The sequence below is a fragment of the Lepidochelys kempii genome, chromosome 1 (genome assembly GCF_965140285.1).
Source record: "Lepidochelys kempii isolate rLepKem1 chromosome 1, rLepKem1.hap1, whole genome shotgun sequence".
Lineage (NCBI taxonomy): Eukaryota > Metazoa > Chordata > Testudines > Cheloniidae > Lepidochelys > Lepidochelys kempii.
In genome coordinates this window covers 359,860-377,375 of record NC_136380.1, presented here as the reverse complement: position 1 = coordinate 377,375, position 17,516 = coordinate 359,860, and the positions used below count along the sequence as shown (strand labels likewise).

General features: G+C 63.6%; 2 protein-coding genes across 2 annotated transcripts in view; one reads left to right on the top strand and one right to left on the bottom strand.

The window, feature by feature from the left end:
* The first annotated feature begins 7,870 nt into the window (after positions 1-7,870).
* Positions 7,871-9,497, top strand: LOC140904668 (dynein heavy chain domain-containing protein 1-like). Its single transcript, XM_073327121.2, has 2 exons — positions 7,871-8,689; positions 8,800-9,497. The coding sequence occupies exons 1-2, from the start codon at positions 7,871-7,873 to the stop codon at positions 9,160-9,162; spliced, it is 1,182 nt and encodes a 393-aa protein (XP_073183222.2). The 3' UTR covers positions 9,163-9,497.
* The window catches only part of LOC140904662 (F-box/WD repeat-containing protein 7), a 42,978-nt gene continuing 34,935 nt past the window's right edge, over positions 9,474-17,516 (bottom strand). The window contains 9 exon segments of the mRNA XM_073327106.2: positions 9,474-10,000; positions 10,199-10,409; positions 10,708-10,933; positions 11,109-11,290; positions 11,511-11,624; positions 16,127-16,263; positions 16,526-16,649; positions 16,751-16,885; positions 17,138-17,276. Of these exon segments, the coding sequence (XP_073183207.2) occupies positions 9,732-10,000; positions 10,199-10,409; positions 10,708-10,933; positions 11,109-11,290; positions 11,511-11,624; positions 16,127-16,263; positions 16,526-16,649; positions 16,751-16,885; positions 17,138-17,276 (1,537 nt within the window). The 3' untranslated portion in view covers positions 9,474-9,731.

Below are 17,516 nucleotides of genomic sequence, written 5' to 3'. Positions count from 1 at the left end.
TATCCTGCTGCTTACCTTTCTTCCCTGCGTCAGGATCCTGAACTCAACCAACTCATGGTCACTGCCTCCCAGATTCCCATCCACTTTTGCTTCCCCCACTAATTCTACCCGGTTTGTGAGCAGCAGGTCAAGAAAAGCGCCCCCCCTAGTTGGCTCCTCTAGCACTTGCACCAGGAAATTGTCCCCTACGCTTTCCAAAAACTTTCTGGATTGTCTATGCACCGCTGTATTGCTCTCCCAGCAGATATCAGGAAAATTAGTGTCACCCATGAGAATCAGGGCATGCGATGTAGTAGCTTCCGTGAGCTGCCGGAAGAAAGCCTCATCTACCTCATCCCCCTGGTCCGGTGGTCTATAGCAGACTCCCACCACTACATCACTCTTGTTGCACACACTTCTAAACTTAATCCAGAGACACTCAGGTTTTTCTGCAGTTTCGTACCGGAGCTCTGAGCAGTCATACTGCTCCCTTACATACAGTGCTACTCCCCCATCTTTTCTGCCCTGCCTGTCCTTCCTGAACAGTTTATAACCATCCATGACAGTACTCCAGTCATGTGAGTTATCCCACCAAGTCTCTAAGGTGCCACAAGTACTCCTTTTCTTTTTGCGAATACAGACTAACATGGCTGTTACTCTGAAACCCACCAAGTCTCTGTTATTCTGATCACGTCATAGTTCCTTGACATCACCAGGACCTCCAGTTCTCCCTGCTTGTTTCCAAGGCTTTGTGCATTTGTATATAAGCACTTGAGATAACCTGTTGATCGCCCCTCATTCCCAGTATGAGGCAGGAGCCCTCCCCTCACAGACATTCCTGCCTGTGCTTCCTCCCGGTATCCCGCTTTCCCACTTACCTCAGGGCTTTGGTCTCCTTCCCCTGGTGAACCTAGTTTAAAGCCCTCCTCACTAGGTTAGCCAGCCTGCTGGCAAAGATGCTCTTCCCTCTCTTCGTAAGATGGAGCCCGTCTCTGCCCAGCACTCCTCCTTCATGGAACACCATCCCATGGTCAAAGAAACCAAAGCCTTCTCTCCGACACCACCTGCGTAGCCATTCGTTGACTTCCACGATTTGACGCTCCCTACCCCGGCCTTTTCCTTCCACAGGGAGGATGGACGAGAACACCACTTGCGCCTCCAACTCCTTTATCCTTCTTCCTAGAGCCACATAGTCCGCAGTGATCCGCTCAAGGTCATTCTTGGCAGTATCATTGGTGCCCACGTGGAGAAGCAGGAAGGGGTAGCGATCCGAGGGCTTGATGAGTCTCGGCAGTCTCTCTGTCACATCACGAATCTTAGCCCCTGGCAAGCAGCAGACTTCTCGGTTTTCCTGGTCAGGGCGGCAGATAGATGACTCAGTCCCCCGGAGGAGAGAGTCCCCGACCACCACCACCCGCCTTCTCCTCTTGGGAGTGGTGGTCGTGGAACCCCCAACCTCAGGACATCGCATCTCATGCCTTCCAACCAGCGGAGTCTCCTTCTGCTTTCTCGCCCCAGACATATCATCTGGTCCACTCTCCGCAACGATACCTGTGGAGAGAACATGAAAGCGGTTAGTTACCTGTGTCTGTGTTACTGGAACCCGGACATTCCGCTTACCTCTTCTGGAGGTCACATGTTGCCAAGCTTCTTCACTGGCCTCTTGGCTCCTCTGTGCAACCTGCTCTATATCTGTAGAGCTTTGTGCCCCTAGAAGCCTATCCTGAGTTTTGTCCAGAAAATCCTCAGTTTCCCGTATGCAACGCAGGGTCGTTATCTGTTGCTCCAGACCTTCAATCTTCTCTTCCAATATGGAGACCAGCTTGCACTTTGTACAGACAAAGTTGCTTCTGTCCTGTGGAAGAAAGACAAACATGGCACATCCTGTGCAGGTCACAACAGCTGAACCCCCCCCTTCCATATCACCTTCCTACTACGAGCTTCCTCAGAGCAGTTTGCAAGACGTAAGCCTCACTGGGCTCACTCCAGGCGAACTCCCAGGCAAACTCCTGCTGTGAGCTGCTCTGCTGTCCCTGCTGCTCAGCTGGTTCTCCGCTGCTCTAATCTAAGGCCTCTCCCTCAGGAACCAAAAATCATTCCTCAGGACTATGGCCAGACTCTGCAGCCCAGCCCTCTCCTGGCTGCGCAAGGATTAGATCATCACTAGCTGCCTGCTGTGCTGTGGGTCAACATGTTCCTTCGAACAGCAGAGACTCGTCTACCAGCTCTGCTTGCCGTCCTAGCAAAGCACTCTGTCTTCACAGGCTCCTAGCAGTTTATCTGTGTTATCTGGGTCACTTAAAAGAGCAAGGCCTTTCCTGCCATGAGTTCAGTAAGGGGTCACCTGGCTGCTATCTCAGCATTTCAGCTCCCTACAGAGGGCAGGGCTGTGGTCTCCAACCCCAGGACATCCAGGTTTCTGAAAGGTCTGGACAGACTTTTCCCTCCTCGTGAAGCTCCATTGCCAGGACCTCCATTTGCCCCCTGGCCACCTGCTTGTTGGTTCATCTCTCAGTGTAGTTAGCGTTTAACAGCTGTCACTTCTGTGAGGCAGGCAGCAGTGTCCCAAGCCTGTCTGGCCGACCCTCCCGGTACGGTTTTCTACAAGGACAAACTGGCCCTTCAGCCACACCCCAAATGCCTCACCAAATGGTTTTGGCTTTTCATAAGAATCTGCTGCCACCCATCTGCCCAAACCTCCCCCTCACACAGCTGTGGGAAAGCTGCAGGCCCTCGATGGTCAGCACACTAGCGTTTTATGTGACAGGACTACGGCATTTCAGTTATCGCTACAGCTAGTTCCTTGGCTGAAAGAATGAAAGGAAAAGTTGTGACTTCCCTGGGATTTCTTCAGGCATTTGCCTGTTGCTAATACTCCTCTCTCTCCGAGAGTGGTCCCACATTCTACAGGGGCCCAAGCAGCAGCAGCTTTCCTGGGTCCCGGTCCATCAGTGACCTTTGCAAGGCTGCTAGGTGGGCTCCGGTTCCTACGGTCACCCTGGCTGTGTCTCTCCCTGGCCTCCAGGGCAGGGCTGGGTCTGGGCGAGCAGTACTACACCCCTGGTTTAGATGGGCTCCCATACCCGCCTCTGGCTGGCAGTGCTTGGGAGGCACTCAGAGTACAATGCACATTGCAGCCCCGCCCCACCTCCCTCCCCTCTGCATCAGGCTCACTGTAATACTGGCTTCTGGCAGGGTCAGAACGGCGCCAGCCCTTTATACCCTGGGCTGGCAGCACAAAGGCCTACGCACTGCCCGCCGGCTGTCGCTACGGGACAAACGTCCGGGCACGCATTGAACGGAAGAGTTACCACCGTTTCATGCCGCTGTGCTGGTGTCTCTCCGAGTCCCAGCTCCCTCAGGCCTTCTCCTCAGCAGAGACAATTAAGATTTATGGAGCCCTGGGTACAAAGAGCATTTAGGCCCCCCATGGCCTGGAGGCCCAGGGGTACCAGAACAGGGGGTTAGGGCCTCCCCCACTTATCATGGGCATAGTAGCCTCGGGCAGGTGTGGAGTGGCAATGGCTGTGCTTCCTGCCGGAGGGAGCTGATGCTCCTGCTAGCAGTGCAGCCTCTTACCAGTGTGGGGGTCTGAGTTGGGCCTTAGACCCCCCACCTCGCCACAGGGCCCTGCCCCCTGCTCCTCCTCTTCCCCCCAAGGCCCAGCATTCCTCAGCTGCACCATCAGCCTGGTCCAGTGCCGCCGACGGCCAGTGTCGTGGGCAGCCCACCCAGGGCCATCAGTGAGAGGTGTGGGGCTGCTCCTTGGGCCTCTGGCCACTGCCCCCACCACAGCCCCAGGCCCCCTGTGCCCTCACTGCCTGCCCTGGGCTTGCTTCACTGCAGAAATGGACCACGCCTTCCTGAAGGGCCTGACTGTGATTGACTTGAGCCTTAGCCAGTCAGCGCTGGAGGATCTGCTGCTGGAGGAGGTGCTGCATGCCGAGAGGCTGGAGGCCCAGACCCACTGGCGCACACTGCAGCTCAGCATCCTGCAGCTGGAGGACAAGCTGCAGGACACGGAGGTGAGAAGGCGTCACTGGCTCAGCACGGAGAATGGCTCCCTGCTGGGGCCAGCTCACGCCTCCCCCCGATGCCAGGCCTGCCTGGAGGGTGCTGCGGGCACCGCGGGAGCAGCCCCAGCCCCCAACTGCCCCTGCCCCGGCGGGAGGAGGAGCCTCAGCCTGTTCTTAGCCACATGGGCATTGCTCCCTGGCTGATGCTGGGCCTGCCCCCCCATGGCACCCGAGCCCCCCATCGCACCCTGTGACACCTGAGCTCCCCGCCACGCCCCCGTGATACCTGAGCCCCCCCACCGTGTCCCTGTGACACCTGAGACCCCCGCCACGCCCCCGTGATACCTGAGCCCCCCCACCGTGTCCCTGTGACACCTAAGCTCCCCGCCACGCCCCCGTGATACCTGAGCCCCCCCACTGTGTCCCTGTGACACCTGAGACCCCCGCCACGCCCCCGTGATACCTGAGCCCCCCCCACTGTGTCCCTGTGACACCTGAGCTCCCCGTCACGCCCCTGTGATACCTGAGCCCCCCCCACTGTGTCCCTGTGACACCTGAGACCCCCGCCACGCCCCTGTGATACCTGAGCCCCTCGCCACGCCCCAGTGACACCGAGCCCCCCCCACTGTGTCCCTGTGACACCTGAGCTCCCCGCCACGCCCCCGTGATACCTGAGCTCCCCGCCACGCCCCCGTGATACCTGAGCCCCCCCACCGTGTCCCTGTGACACCTGAGCTCCCCGTCACGCCCCTGTGATACCTGAGCCCCTCGCCACGCCCCAGTGACACCGAGCCCCCCCCACTGTGTCCCTGTGACACCTGAGCTCCCCGCCACGCCCCCGTGATACCTGACCCCCCCCCTGTGTCCCTGTGACACCGAGCCCCCCCCACAGGACAGCTTTGCCCCCCCATGACTCCTGAGCTCCCCCAGTCTCTGTGACACCCCCCACCCCCAACGCTGGGACCCACCCCCTGCTCTCTGTGCAGGAGGAGTTGCTGGAGCTGATCTTGCAGCCCTCGGGCCCCCTGCTGGAGGAGGAGAAGTTCCTGCCCCTCGTGCGGCTGCTGCAAGTCCAGCTTGCGACCCTGCGCGCCAGCCACCAGCACCTGCTCTCCCTGCGCCAGCACCCCCTGGCCCTGCAGGCCAAGTACCGGCAGGTGGCGTGCCTGGGGGCAGCGCTGCACCAGGCCCTGCGGCAGGTGTGCCGCCTGCACCCCTCCTACCGCTGCTGCCCGGCCCGCTGCGTGGCCCTCGCCCGCAGGGCCCTGCTCGCCACCAAGCGCGCAGACGCCAGCAAGCTGGAGGCGCTGGAGGCGCGGCTGCTGGAGCTCAGCACACGCCTGTCCCGCCAGCTGCTGGCCCACGCTCAGCCACGCCTGCAGGAGCCGCACAACCTGCTCCTCAGCTTCCTGGGGGCCCTGGCACCCCTCCGTCTGGCCGGCCAGCTCAGCCCGCTGGACTGGCTGGCCTTCTGCCAGGGCCTGCAGGCACCTGCAGCCGAGCAGCTGCTGCAGCCAGCCAGGGCCGCGAGGCCGGGCTGGGTGCGTGCCGCAGCCTGGCGCGAGGGCGGGCTGCTGGAGTGCCTGCCTGGCTTCCGGGGCCTGCGGGCCTCCCTGGCCGAGCAGGCTGCCCAGTGGCAGGAGTACTTTCGCCGTCCCGCCACGGTGGTGGGCCCCGCCCTGTGCCCCAGCCAGGCCCACCTCAGCCTCTTCCAGCGGGCCGTGCTGTGGCGCATCTTCTGCCCCGAGAAGCTGAGCGGCGTGCTCCGCGACCTCGCCACCTGCCTGCTCGGCCGCCCTATCGCCGAGGATGCCAGCTACAGCGCTGCCAGCATCTACGCCAGCAGCCAAACCGACCTGCCCCTGCTCTTCCTCACCCCACGCTGGGGCCTGCCCGGAGCGGCCACACACCCGCTGCACTGGATCCGGCAGATGGCCAAGCAACGGCACTGCGTAATGCCAGCCCCTGCTGGGGCCGCACCTGGGGGGCAGCATGGAGGGAGACTGGTGGAAGAGGGGCAGCGAGGTGGGGTGGGGGAGGGGCCTGGTGGGCGGGGCCAATGGAGGGAGGTTGGTGCAGGGGAGGGCATGGCTTGGGGGGACAGCAAGGTGGGATGGCCATTAAGGGTGCTGGGGTGGGCACTGGGGTGCGGCGGGGGCAGGGTGTCCCGTGCTGGTTGCTGGGCGACTGACCCAAGCAGGCCTGAGACCCCCCTCCCGTGGATCCCACACCCCTGCTTGGGCAAGGGCCAGGCCGGCTGCACTGCCCTGCGGGGAGCTGGGGGGCAGGGCCCTGAGGCCAGGCCGGTGTAACCTGCTTCTTCTGCAGCTGGGCATCGTCGTCATCTCCCTTGGCACCCCGGGCTGCATGCACCATGTGGCCGAAGCCCTCGGCACCTGCCCCAAGCTGGGCCACTGGCTGGTGCTGAACAACTGCCACCGCCAGGAGTGCTGGCCCCCGGCGGTGCTCGCGCAGCTCAGCAAGCTCCAGAGAGCCCCTGAAGGTGAGGGAACCTCACCTCCCCCCCCGCCCCGGACCCCAAATGCGGTCCCACCACGGCCTCCCCTGCGCCTGGCTGCTCCTGGGAGTCGCTTGTCTGCCTGCACCCCCACGGCAGCTTCCCCTCCAGCCGCCTCCCAGACCTCCCCATCCCCGTCCTGTGAGCAGACTCCCACCCCTCCATGTCCTGCCCGCCCCGCAACCGCGGCATGAGGATTTCTGTGCCTTTGTCTCTTACTGCAGGGGGGGCGAAGGCCCCTGATCTGCAGCTGGCAGACATGAAAGGGGACGAGATCCACCCCAAATTCCGCCTCTGGCTCATCGCTGCAGCTGATGCCACAGGGGCCGTGCCAGGTGCGTTGGTACCCTGCTGCGTCTGCCAGACCTGAGCTCTGCCTACCCAGCACACGGTGCCCCCTCCTCACAGGGCGCAGCACACCGTGTGGGGTGAGGCCAAGCCCAAGCCACCCATGGGCCGGGCCCTGTGGGCTGTGGGGGGAGGCGCCGGGTGCAACGTGCGCTCTGGGCGGCAGCAGGCCCTGCCGTCAGCGCGCTGGGGCGCCTGCGTTAGTCCCTAAGTGGTGCCATGTGGGGGCCAGGCGCGGAGGGGTGACGCCCGTCTGTACCCCTGCAGGAGCTGTGCGCCGCAGAGCAGTGACGCTCTTCTGCGAGACCCCCCAGGAGCTGAAGAGCAGCCTGCAGCGCAGCTACGGCCAGCTGCTGGGCCAGCCGGCCTGGCGTGCCGCGCAGGAGCACGGGCTGGCCCTGCTGGTGCTGCACGCAGTGCTGCTGCACAGACAGCACTACGGCAGCCTGGCCCAGGCCCGGCTCTACCCCTGGTGAGTGCGGCCGGCCCGACCCCCCCCTTCCCCAGCTGCCCGAGATCTCACCGCTCGCTGTGTCCCCCAGGAGCGAGGCGGAGCTGTTCGCAGGCCTGAGGCTGCAGGAGCGGCTGGCGAAGGTGGTGTCCAACCCTGAGGAGGCCATGCAGGAGCTGGCAGGTAGGGAGGTGGCCAGAGCCCATCCTGCCTCCCAGGAACACTTGGGGCAGCAGCTGGGCCCATCCCTGCCCTCGCCCTCCGCGCGGTGCCCCGGAGCTCAGGCTGGCTGGGCCCAGGGCCGCGGGTCAGGGCCGTGACGGTTCCTTGCTGTTTCAGGGTCGATTCTCTACGGCGGTTACATCCTGGATGCTGGGGACACAGAGGCCGTGCAGAGCTTGAGCCAGCAGTGCCTGGGCAGTGCCTGGCGTCTGCTGCCCCCCCGGGGGCTGCAGACCCTCCTCACTGCCCTCATCAGGGGCTCCAACCTGGGTAAGGAAGTGCCCCTGCTGCCCAGTCTGCTCCCCCAGGGGTGCAGGGAGCCCTTGAGGGCGCTGCATGCCCCCGGCGGGCAGAGAATGGGGCTGGAGCTGGAGGAGCAGGGACACGGGGACGAAGGGGGCTGCGACTGACTGTAGCTTTCTGCCCCCAGCTCTGCCGGAAGAGGACGTGATCGCAGACACCCGGGCCCGCATACAGCAGCTCCCGGGCCCAGCAGACCCAGCCTCCTGTGGGCTGCACAAGGACCTACAGCAGCAGCTGTTCGAGAGCCAGAGCTCAAGCCTGCTCGCAGACCTGCTGCGTTCTCAGGACCTCTGGCAGCCCACCCCCCCGCCAAGCACCCAGCAGGGGGCCTTGGGGCAGCTGGTGCAGCAGGGGCTGCAGCTGGTGCGGGAGCTGCAGGACACGCTGCAGCAGCGAGGCTGGGAGGTGGGGGCCAGAGGGCATCTCCCAAGTGGGTGCACACGGCCGAAGCCCCGGCCCCTGCTTCGCTTCCTGCTGGAGGAGTGTGGCAGCTTCCTGGCCCTGCTGCAGCAGGTGGATCGGGACCTGCTCTGTGCTCAGGAGCAGCTGAAGGGGCGGCCCTGCCAGATCCCACGCTGCTCCACCATCCTGCGGGCACTGGAGCGGGGACGCCTCCCCCGCCCCTGGCTGCCCTATGCCCCCACTGGCCCCCAGGACCCACGCAGGTGGCTGCAGACCCTGAAGTGTCGCTGCCAGCTGCTGTGTGGGTACCTGGGGATGGCGGCTGGGCAGCCTGCGCTGCTCTACCACCTCTCTGCCTTCCAGTACCCACGGCGCCTCCTGCTGGCACTGCTCCAGGAAGCAGCCCGGGTCGAGAAGAAGGACCTGGACCACTACCACCTGGACCAGCAGGTAATGCCACCCCTCTGACGCGCAGGGCAGGCTCGCTGCTCCTGGGAAATCCTCCTTGGCCCCTCCCCAGGGCCGGCACCGGCCCTCCTGATCCTCCGCTGCTCTTCCAGGTGCTGCCCTGCTTGCTACCGCCCAGCTCCCCCCCTGAAAGCGGGCTCTACCTGACCGGCCTGGAGCTGCACCACGCCCTGTGGGACACGCGTTCAGCCCTGCTCCAGGAGACGCTCTCGGCCCAGCCCTGCCTGCTGCCGCCCATCTGGGTGCAGGCTGTGGGGGAGGCCTGGCGCGCTCCAAGGCCCAACGCTTCCCTGCTGCAGTACAGCTGCCCTATCTACCTTGGCCTGCCTCAGCGGCCTGTGCGCTTGAGTAGCCAGCGGGCCGTGATGCACCTGGCGCTGCCCTGCAAGATGCCACCCGCCCTGTGTGCCCAGCACCGGGTGCACATTGTCAGCACGCTGCCCTGCCTGGAATAGAGGAGAGAGCTGCTGTGTGGGACGCAGCATGGCCCTCGGGGGAAGAGCAGCCACAGGCCACCCTGTTACCCTGCCCCCACACTCCAGCGCAGCCCCACGAGGGCTCAGGACTCGGCTCGGGTGACCAGCAGGAATCACACAGCACGGCTCTGGGACTGCCCAAAGGAACAGGCTGCAGCTGCGATCCCCCCATCAGCAGCTGCAGCCAGACCCCCATGGGCCCCTCTGGGGTTGTGGCCACATCAGTGGAAGATACTCAAGGGGGCAGTTTGGCAGCGCGGTTTGTGCAGCTCCCCAGACGCAGCCCCAGGTACAGAAATAGATTGATATATTAGTGTGTACAAAACATGCTGCCTTTGCTCTCTGTCCAGGCCCCTGGCTGTGTGCGGGGCCCTCCCTGCCAGTCCCATGTCCAGGCGCGCACACATATAAATAAGGCTGAGGCAGGCTGGATACAGTATTTACAGCCCTGCAGAGGGGCTGAGGCCTGCTCCGGGGCCTGCCCTGCGGAGCCCAGGTGCTGTGCCCGGCCTGCGGGATCCTCCATCCCATCCCGGCTTGGCTGGGGCTCATTTCAGGTCAACGTCAAAGTCCAGCACCAGCAGCTTGGTCTCCTCGGTGCCATTGCGGCTGCCCACAGCACACACCAACTTCGTGTTGGAGGCGCGAATGCGCCACACCACCCCCCCGCTGCCCCCACTCTCCAGGGCCACCAGGTTGCGCACAAACTCGCCCGTCTTGAGGTCCCAGAGCTTGACGGTGCCGTCATCTGAGCTGGTCACCACGAACTTGGAGCTGAACTGGAGGCAGGTGACGGCGCTCTGGTGCTTGCTGGGCCCTGGGGGAAAAGCACCATTAACATTAACCTGCTGCGCTGTCCCCGGCCTCGCAGGAGGCTGACGCAGCGAACCTCACTGCACCCCCGCGGCCTGGGTCCGCACCACACCCCCAGCAGTATCTACCCCGGCCCAGCCGGGCAGAGAGTCGCCCCATGTGCTGTCTGAGGACAGGGCTGCCCCCACCCCGCCCCACTTACCCTGCAGCGTCTGCAGGCACTGGCCTGTTTTGATGTCCCAGATCTTGACGGTAGAATCTGCGTTGCCCGAGACCAGGATGTTGTCCCGCAGCTCCATGCCACTGGTGAGCGACTGGTGCCCCATCAGCGTGTGCAGGCAGTTACCGCTCTCCATGTCCCACACCCGGATCGACGTGTCCAGAGAGCCACTCACGATGTGCGTCCCATCAAACTGCCCGGAAAGAGACCGGGTGAGCCATGGGCACACCCCCAGGGCTGCCCCTTCAGCAGGGAGCAGGCACGGCCCAGGCAACCCTGGGGGGGGCGGGGGGGGTCTCACCTAGGGGCAGGGCCTGGGAAAGGGGCAGGGTCTCGCCTAGGGGCGGTGCCTAGGCAGGGGGCAGGTCTCACCTAGGGGCGGCGCCTGGAAAAGGGGCAGTTTCTGGGCAGGGTCTTGCCTGGGGATGGTGCCTAGGCAGGGGACAGGGGTTGGGGTCTGGGCAGGGTCGCACCCAGGGGCGGGATCTCACCTGCAGGGAGTAGACGCGGTTGGTGTGGCCCTGCAGTGTGTGGATGCAGCTCTCACTCTCTGGGTCCCACACCTTCACCGTGTAGTCGTAGGCGCCGCTCACCACTTTGTGCCCATCGTACTGGACACAGCGCACGGCAGCCACGTGCCCCATCAGCACGTGCAGACACTGCCCGGTCTCGATGTCCCAGAGGCGCAGCGTGGCGTCCCGCGAGCCGCTCACCACCCTGCAGACGACAGGCACGCTGAGCAGCAGCAGCAGCCCCGCCCGGGATGGGCCCCTCTGCCCGCCCCCTCCTGTGTGGGCTTCCCCTGCCCCACGGATGAGCTCCAAAGTTGCCTGCCCCCAGGCAGGTGCCCTGCCCCCCTGCTCCCATCCCGGCGCCCCCACCCCGGGGTTACCTGCTCCCGTGCAGGTGCATGCAGCGTACAGTGGACGTGTGTCCGTACAGCGTGTGCACACACTCGCCCGTGTCCGCGTTCCACACCTTCAGCGTCCGGTCCGTGGAGCCGCTGATGACGACGTTGTCCCTCATCTGGGAGGACCAGACTCCCCCCGTGTGACCCACCAGGGTCTGCACACACTGCAGAGAGCACGAGAAAGTCAGGGGGGTGGGCAGCCACAGGCGGAAACCCCAGGTGTGAGAACAGCCAGGCCCAGGCTGAGGCCACCCCCCAGCCCCCTGCAGAGGGAGCAGATGCCCCATTAGGAACAGCAGCGTGGGAGCAGCCAGCCAGGCTGCTCAGCCACCCGCCCCTGTGGGGCCCAGGGACACAGCAGCCCCAGCTGCAGGCCGGGCTCACCTCACCGGTGACGGCTGACCAGACCTTCAGGGTGTTGTCGTCGGAGCCACTGACAATACGGTTGCCACAGAACTGCAGGCAGGTGATGACATGGTCGTCATGTCCCTTCAGGACCTGTGGAGGGAAGAGCTGGTAACAAGGGAGCCAGCCTGGACAGACCTCCCCCTCCCAAAGGAAACAACCAGCACTGGAAGAAGTGGGAATTTTTTGGAATATTTTCATGACCCCATGTGTGCCTGTTTTCCCTGGGTGACTCAGTCTCCTTAGGGTGGTGGTGGAAGGGACTGAGTTTGCTCTTGGGGCAGGTGAGGGGACATAGTTGGGTGTCACCTGCCTGTCATGGAAGATGTGCTTGGAACCCACCCAAATTGACAAGGGGCCCGAGAGCCCTTGAGTTTCTGGCCGTGCAGGGGAGTGGAGAAGGGAGGGTGGGAGGGAGGGGAGAAGTGCTGGCTGCTGGAGGGAGCTGGTCGGAGGGAGAGCAGCTTGGCTGGGCTCTGGGACACTGACCAGCACGGTCTATGCTTTTACCCTCATGTCTCTGGCTCACCGGACTCCCTGCGCTGTGTCCAGCAGCCCCACAAACCCGACTGGTCTGAACTCTGCCTGCTGTCATGGCAAACAGCCTGCCAGGGCAGAGCTCGCGGCGGGATGCAGGAGGGCACGCAGAGGCTGTCTCAGGCCGCGAGGCGGCGGCGTGGCACACCCTGAAGGAAGCGAGAGACCCCTTGGCATGTGCAAAGGGTTTCTCCAAGAGACGTTCCAATGCTGGGGGCGTAGCCCCGACCTGGGGATCTGTGACAGGGCTCCACTCCAGACTCAGAGTAACATCCACCTAGACTGCAAATGGCCTTCCCCAGGCCCCCCCAAGAGGCTGCTACAGAAGTGAAGTCACCAGGGGGGTACAAAGCAAAGTTCTGCCCTGGATCAGTGCTATGGCCCAGCTTTGGACCAGTCTCTGGGAGGACCCCGGGGGGGTCTCACTCTTCCTCCAGGGTCAGCCACGTGTCCTCACTGCTGCCTCAGCCTGGACTTCCGGGCACCTGCAGCACACATGAGTTTCATTCAGCAAGTGCGAGGCAGAGGCCTGAGGGAGCCGCACACCCCCCCACCAGCGTCTGCAGGTGTGCAGCCAGGGTTCCCCAGCAAAAGAGTGTGTTTGTTGACTGAGGCTGCGGTGAAGCCCTTGGTAGGACAGAGAACAGAACGTTACACCACAGTCCATCTGGTCAGCCCAGAGCCCCAGGCCCCCCCTCTGTCCCAGTTCAGGTGTGTGCCGACTGCTTCCCACAGCCCAACTCTTAACTCCCGCCTCACCCCCCAGCCCCTTGGTCCCAAGCTGGGGGAGGCGGCTCAGCCCCCTGCGGAGAGGTGGGGAGTCCCGATCTCTCTGAGTGTCCCTGTCTGGGCAGCTGGATTTGCCATGGTCCTCCCAAGAGCGCCGCTGCTGTGGATCCTCAGGCCCCAGACAGGGAGGTGCTATTCACACCCGTGTCTTACCCTGCCCAGAAAGCAGGGGACAATGCAGGATACGGGGGAAACTGAGGCACACAAAGCTTCATAAAAATATTACAAAAAATTCCCACTTCATCACAAGTACAAAGCGGCCAGGAGACAGAAAGCGAAGAGCCAGGTCACTGGTTCGTCCACCCGCGAGCGGGAGCTGAAGGTTCTGGACTAGCTCCCATCTTGGGTGATGTATTTATTAGTGATCAGGAAAGTGGGGGAGCAGGGAGGGGAAACACTGGGGTCAGTCGAGAGCAGAGAGACTGAATCCAGCTGGGGAATGGACAGGACGACAGCCATGAAATCCCATGTCAATAAGTGCAGAGTAATGTGCACGGGCGGGGGGTGTCCGTAAACCAGGACACCTCACAGGAGGTAAATTAACCCCCTCAGCTCAGGGATGGGTGCTGGGTGCCACTATAGGCAGCCCAATGGAGCCCTGCAGGCAAAACTGCCAGAAGCTGTTGGCTGCACCAGGGATGGGATGCGAATGCCTTCAGGTCACTCAATGGTGCAGCCCCGTCTGGATGCCGCACAGTACTGGCCCCCATATCCCCCAGGGCAGTGCTAACGGGCTGGCAGGAATCACCAAGGGCTGGGAACAACTCTCCTATGGAGAGAGATGGAAAAGATTGGGATCATTACTTGAGAAGGCAGAGAACAAGAGGGACATGGAAAATGTCTATAGATCCTGACGGGGAAAGAAACCAGGGGCTTCCGTTCTCCCAGTCCCATAGCACTGGGACAAGGGGACAGTCAATGACACGGAAAGGAGAGACACTGTGCAATTAGCCTGTGGAACTCACTGCCACAGATCTTCCAAGCTGGCCTTTGAATGGCTCGAAAGCTGCTCTGACCTCACCAACCTCGTCTTTCTAACGCCCTGAGATCAACCCGCTACAGCAACTCTGCAAGGAAGGGAAGGGAAGGGCTCCTCCTGCATCAGGGCTTAAGCCCATCTGTGCCCATTAGAGCCCAGGTTCCCTAGAACTACCTCCTGTGGGTTCCTGCGTCTTCCGCCGAGGCACATGGTGCTGTCCTGCAAGGCACCAGGTACGAGGCAGGCTGGACCTGAGTTTGACCCTGCCTGACAGGCCGTGTTCAGCTGCACTGTCAGACTATGGGGGAAAGCCTCAAGGCAGAACACTGGCCTAGGTGCTCAGAGACCTCAGTTCAATGCTGTCACTCAGCAGCTCGGTACCTCAGTTTCCCCTCTCTGCAGTGGGGATCACGGTCCTGTCCTGCCACCCAGACACTGGGGTGATGGGTTGCAGGCAGACAGACCAGACTCTACTTCCGGCCAGGGTCACTGGGGAAAGGCAGGCCAGGCTGACGGTTCCTCTGCAGGGCGCAGGAGCAGCGGGTTCAGAGGAGCTCAGATCATCCCAGGAGAGACCGTGAGGCCACAAAGGGCCATTAGATCCTGTGATCCAGAGAACCTCCCCCCACGGTTCCCCTCGCACCGAGCCCGACAGCTCGTGTCTAAACCCCCCTCCCCAGTTCCCCCCGCACCGAGCCCGACGGCTCGTGTCTAAACCCCCCCCCGGTTTCCCCCGCACTGAGCCCGACAGCTCGTGTCTAACCCCGCCCCCCCCCGGTTCCCCCCGCACCGAGCCCGACGGCTCGTGTCTAACCCCCTTCCCCGGTTCCCCCCGCACCGAGCCCGACGGCTCGTGTCTAAACCCCCCTCCCCGGTTCCCCCCGCACCGAGCCCGACGGCTCGTATCTAAACCCCCCTCCCCGGTTCCCCCCGCACCGAGCCCGACGGCTCGTGTCTAAACCCCCCTCCCCGGTTCCCCCCGCACCGAGCCCGACGGCTCGTGTCTAAACCCCCCTCCCCGGTTCTCCCCGCACCGAGCCCGACGGCTCGTGTCTAAACCCCCCTCCCCGGGTCCCCTCGCACCGAGCCCGATGGCTCGTGTCTAAACCCCCCTCCCCGGGTCCCCTCGCACCGAGCCCGACGGCTCGTGTCTAAACCCCCCTCCCCGGTTCCCCCCGCACTGAGCCCGACGGCTCGTGTCTACCCCCCCCCCCCTGGTTCTCCCCGCACTGAGCCCGACGGCTCGTGTCTAAACCCCCCTCCCCGGTTCCCCCCGCACGAGCCCGACGGCTCGTGTCTAATTCCCCCGGTTCCCCCCGCACTGAGCCTGACGGCTCGTGTCTAAACCCCCCTCCCTGGTTCCCCCCGCACTGAGCCCGACAGCTCGTGTCCAGAGCTTGCTGCAGAAAGAGGCCAGGGCCGGCACTGATCCACCGAGAGATGGGGAATCCACCACGGCCTTGGGAGTTAGTCTCAGCGTTAGACATTGGGGCCTTGTTTCCACTGAGCTTGTCTGGCTTCAGCTTCCGGCCGTGGTCATTGTCAGTGTCATCAGAGCCGTACAGAGGGGAAAATCCCCTCCCTGGCCCTACACACTGCTCCCCTGTGTGCATCCAAGGGCCGCATTTGCCAGTTGTGCCACAGTGTCGCACAAGGAGCTCCCATCGTGTGTCTGCTGATCCCCAGACCTCTGAACAGTGGCTGCTTTCCAGGACAGTCCCCAAGCCCCCTGGAGGGACAGCCAGCACTCCCCGCTGATAGGTAACTGCATCTTACCACTCGAAAACTCTCCTTTAAATGGGCCCCACTTCCCAAGAGAGCCAGGTCACTGACTGCCCCACTCGCCTCTGCAGCTCTGCCACCCACATGTCTTACAGGCACGTTTCCAGGTCACAGTGAAAACGCTGACCAGGGCCAGGCAGCACCACGCTCTGCAGATGCTCATTGGGAACACCCCATGGATGGCAATTCCCCATTGCCAGCAAGCCAGCCTGCCCTTCCTGCACTGAGCATGTGCTCTGCTGACAGACAGCACCGAGCGATTCCTCAAAGACGCCTCGTCGGCCTGCGGCATCACTCGCAGTGACCAGCTCCAGCCAGTCATGGGTCTAGACCGGAGCCAGATTTCTTTTCTTCCCAGATACTTACAATGCCCCCTGTTGTTCCTGGCCATGGATTGCTTCCACTCCCCCTATCGCATCTGTGCGCCTCACAGGGCCTAGTTCACCCTACCCATTGGCAGGGGCTCTGAGCAGGGGGCACTGCTGGGGGATGGCTCACGCTCACCCACCTTGGGCGCTTTGAGGTCTCCACTGCGCCAGTTCATGTCGATTTTGTGCTGACGCATGAAGGCGAATTTCCAGGGGCTGTACATGAAGCCGGGACTCAGCAGGCGCCGCTTTCGCAGGTTCAGGGGCTCCTCGATGCCTGTGGCAGGGGAAGGCAGCGAGACGTGGGCACAGGACTCCCAGCAGCAGAGCAGGGGCTGCGCTGCCCTCTCCGGTAGGAGAACAGGCCACCAGGGAGCCAGGGCAGGCGGGCGGAGGGGCCAGGCTGGGAGCCTCAGGGCGGGGGAGCTCCTGCAGGAGCGGGTGCCAGGAGCCTGTAGGGTCCTGCCCCACTTTGCCTCCTGCAGGGAGAGGGAGTGGCTCGGCAGGGGGCGTGGCCTGGAAGGGGGCGGAGCTCCTACCTTCCTCCCTGCACTTCTCCCTCCACAGTAGGTTGTCCTCAGCCAGGACCCTCCAGTAGCGGCAGGTCTGGGCGGCGCGGAGCAGGTCCCGGGGCTCCAGGAAGGACAGGACGTAAAGCGCCAGCTGCACAGAGGGGGCAGGTCAGGGGCCAGTCAGGGGCCAAGCCCCACGGGGCCAGTGGCTCCTGCTGTCCCCCAGGCTGGCCCCTCCCTCGCCCCACTCACCTCCTTGGGCAGCAGGGAGATGAAGTCTCTCTGGAACTGCGGCTCAATCACCTGCATCATGTACTTGATCTGGGAGGGCTCGCAGCGGTCGATGAGCTCGTCCAGGGCCACCAGCTTCTCCGGGCCACTCCACCTCTGGGCAGGAGAGAGCGCATGGGAAGGGCTGTGTACCCCGGCAGCTGCGCCCCACCCTCACTGCCCCCCCCACAAGCCCAGCCCCCCGCCCAGCCGCCCCTCCCCGCACGGTCCCAGCCCCCTGGCCAGCCGCCCCTGCCCCCTCTTCCCCACGGCTCCATCACCTCACCACACATGCTTTCCCTGTCTGTGACAGAGGAGGGCCCATTGGGCCGGCCCCGCTGCGCTGATGGGGAGGAGCCGGTCCCCTACCTGGAAGGTGCGGAGCCAGTCCTGCAGCTCTGGGGGCGGGGCGACTGAGGGGATGCGGCGCCGGCGGCCCTGGCCTGGCTTGGCGTTGCGCAGGTCCCCAAAGGTGGTGGTGGGGCTGGGAATGCAGGGGCCCAGCGTCCTGGTCACCATGGAGAGACCCGTCAGGTGAGACACAACAGCACTGGGGGAGTTATCTAGACCCCTCCACCCCCCATTCTCAAGAGCCAACCCCCAGCCACCAGACCCCCCCACTTGCCAGGCTCCCCCACCCCAAGAACCAACTGCATTCACCCCCCACTACCCACCGCCCCCTTGCCCCATACATCCCAGCCCCGCTCCGCACGGTTCCCCTTCGCCCAGCCGAGCACCCTGGGGGCCG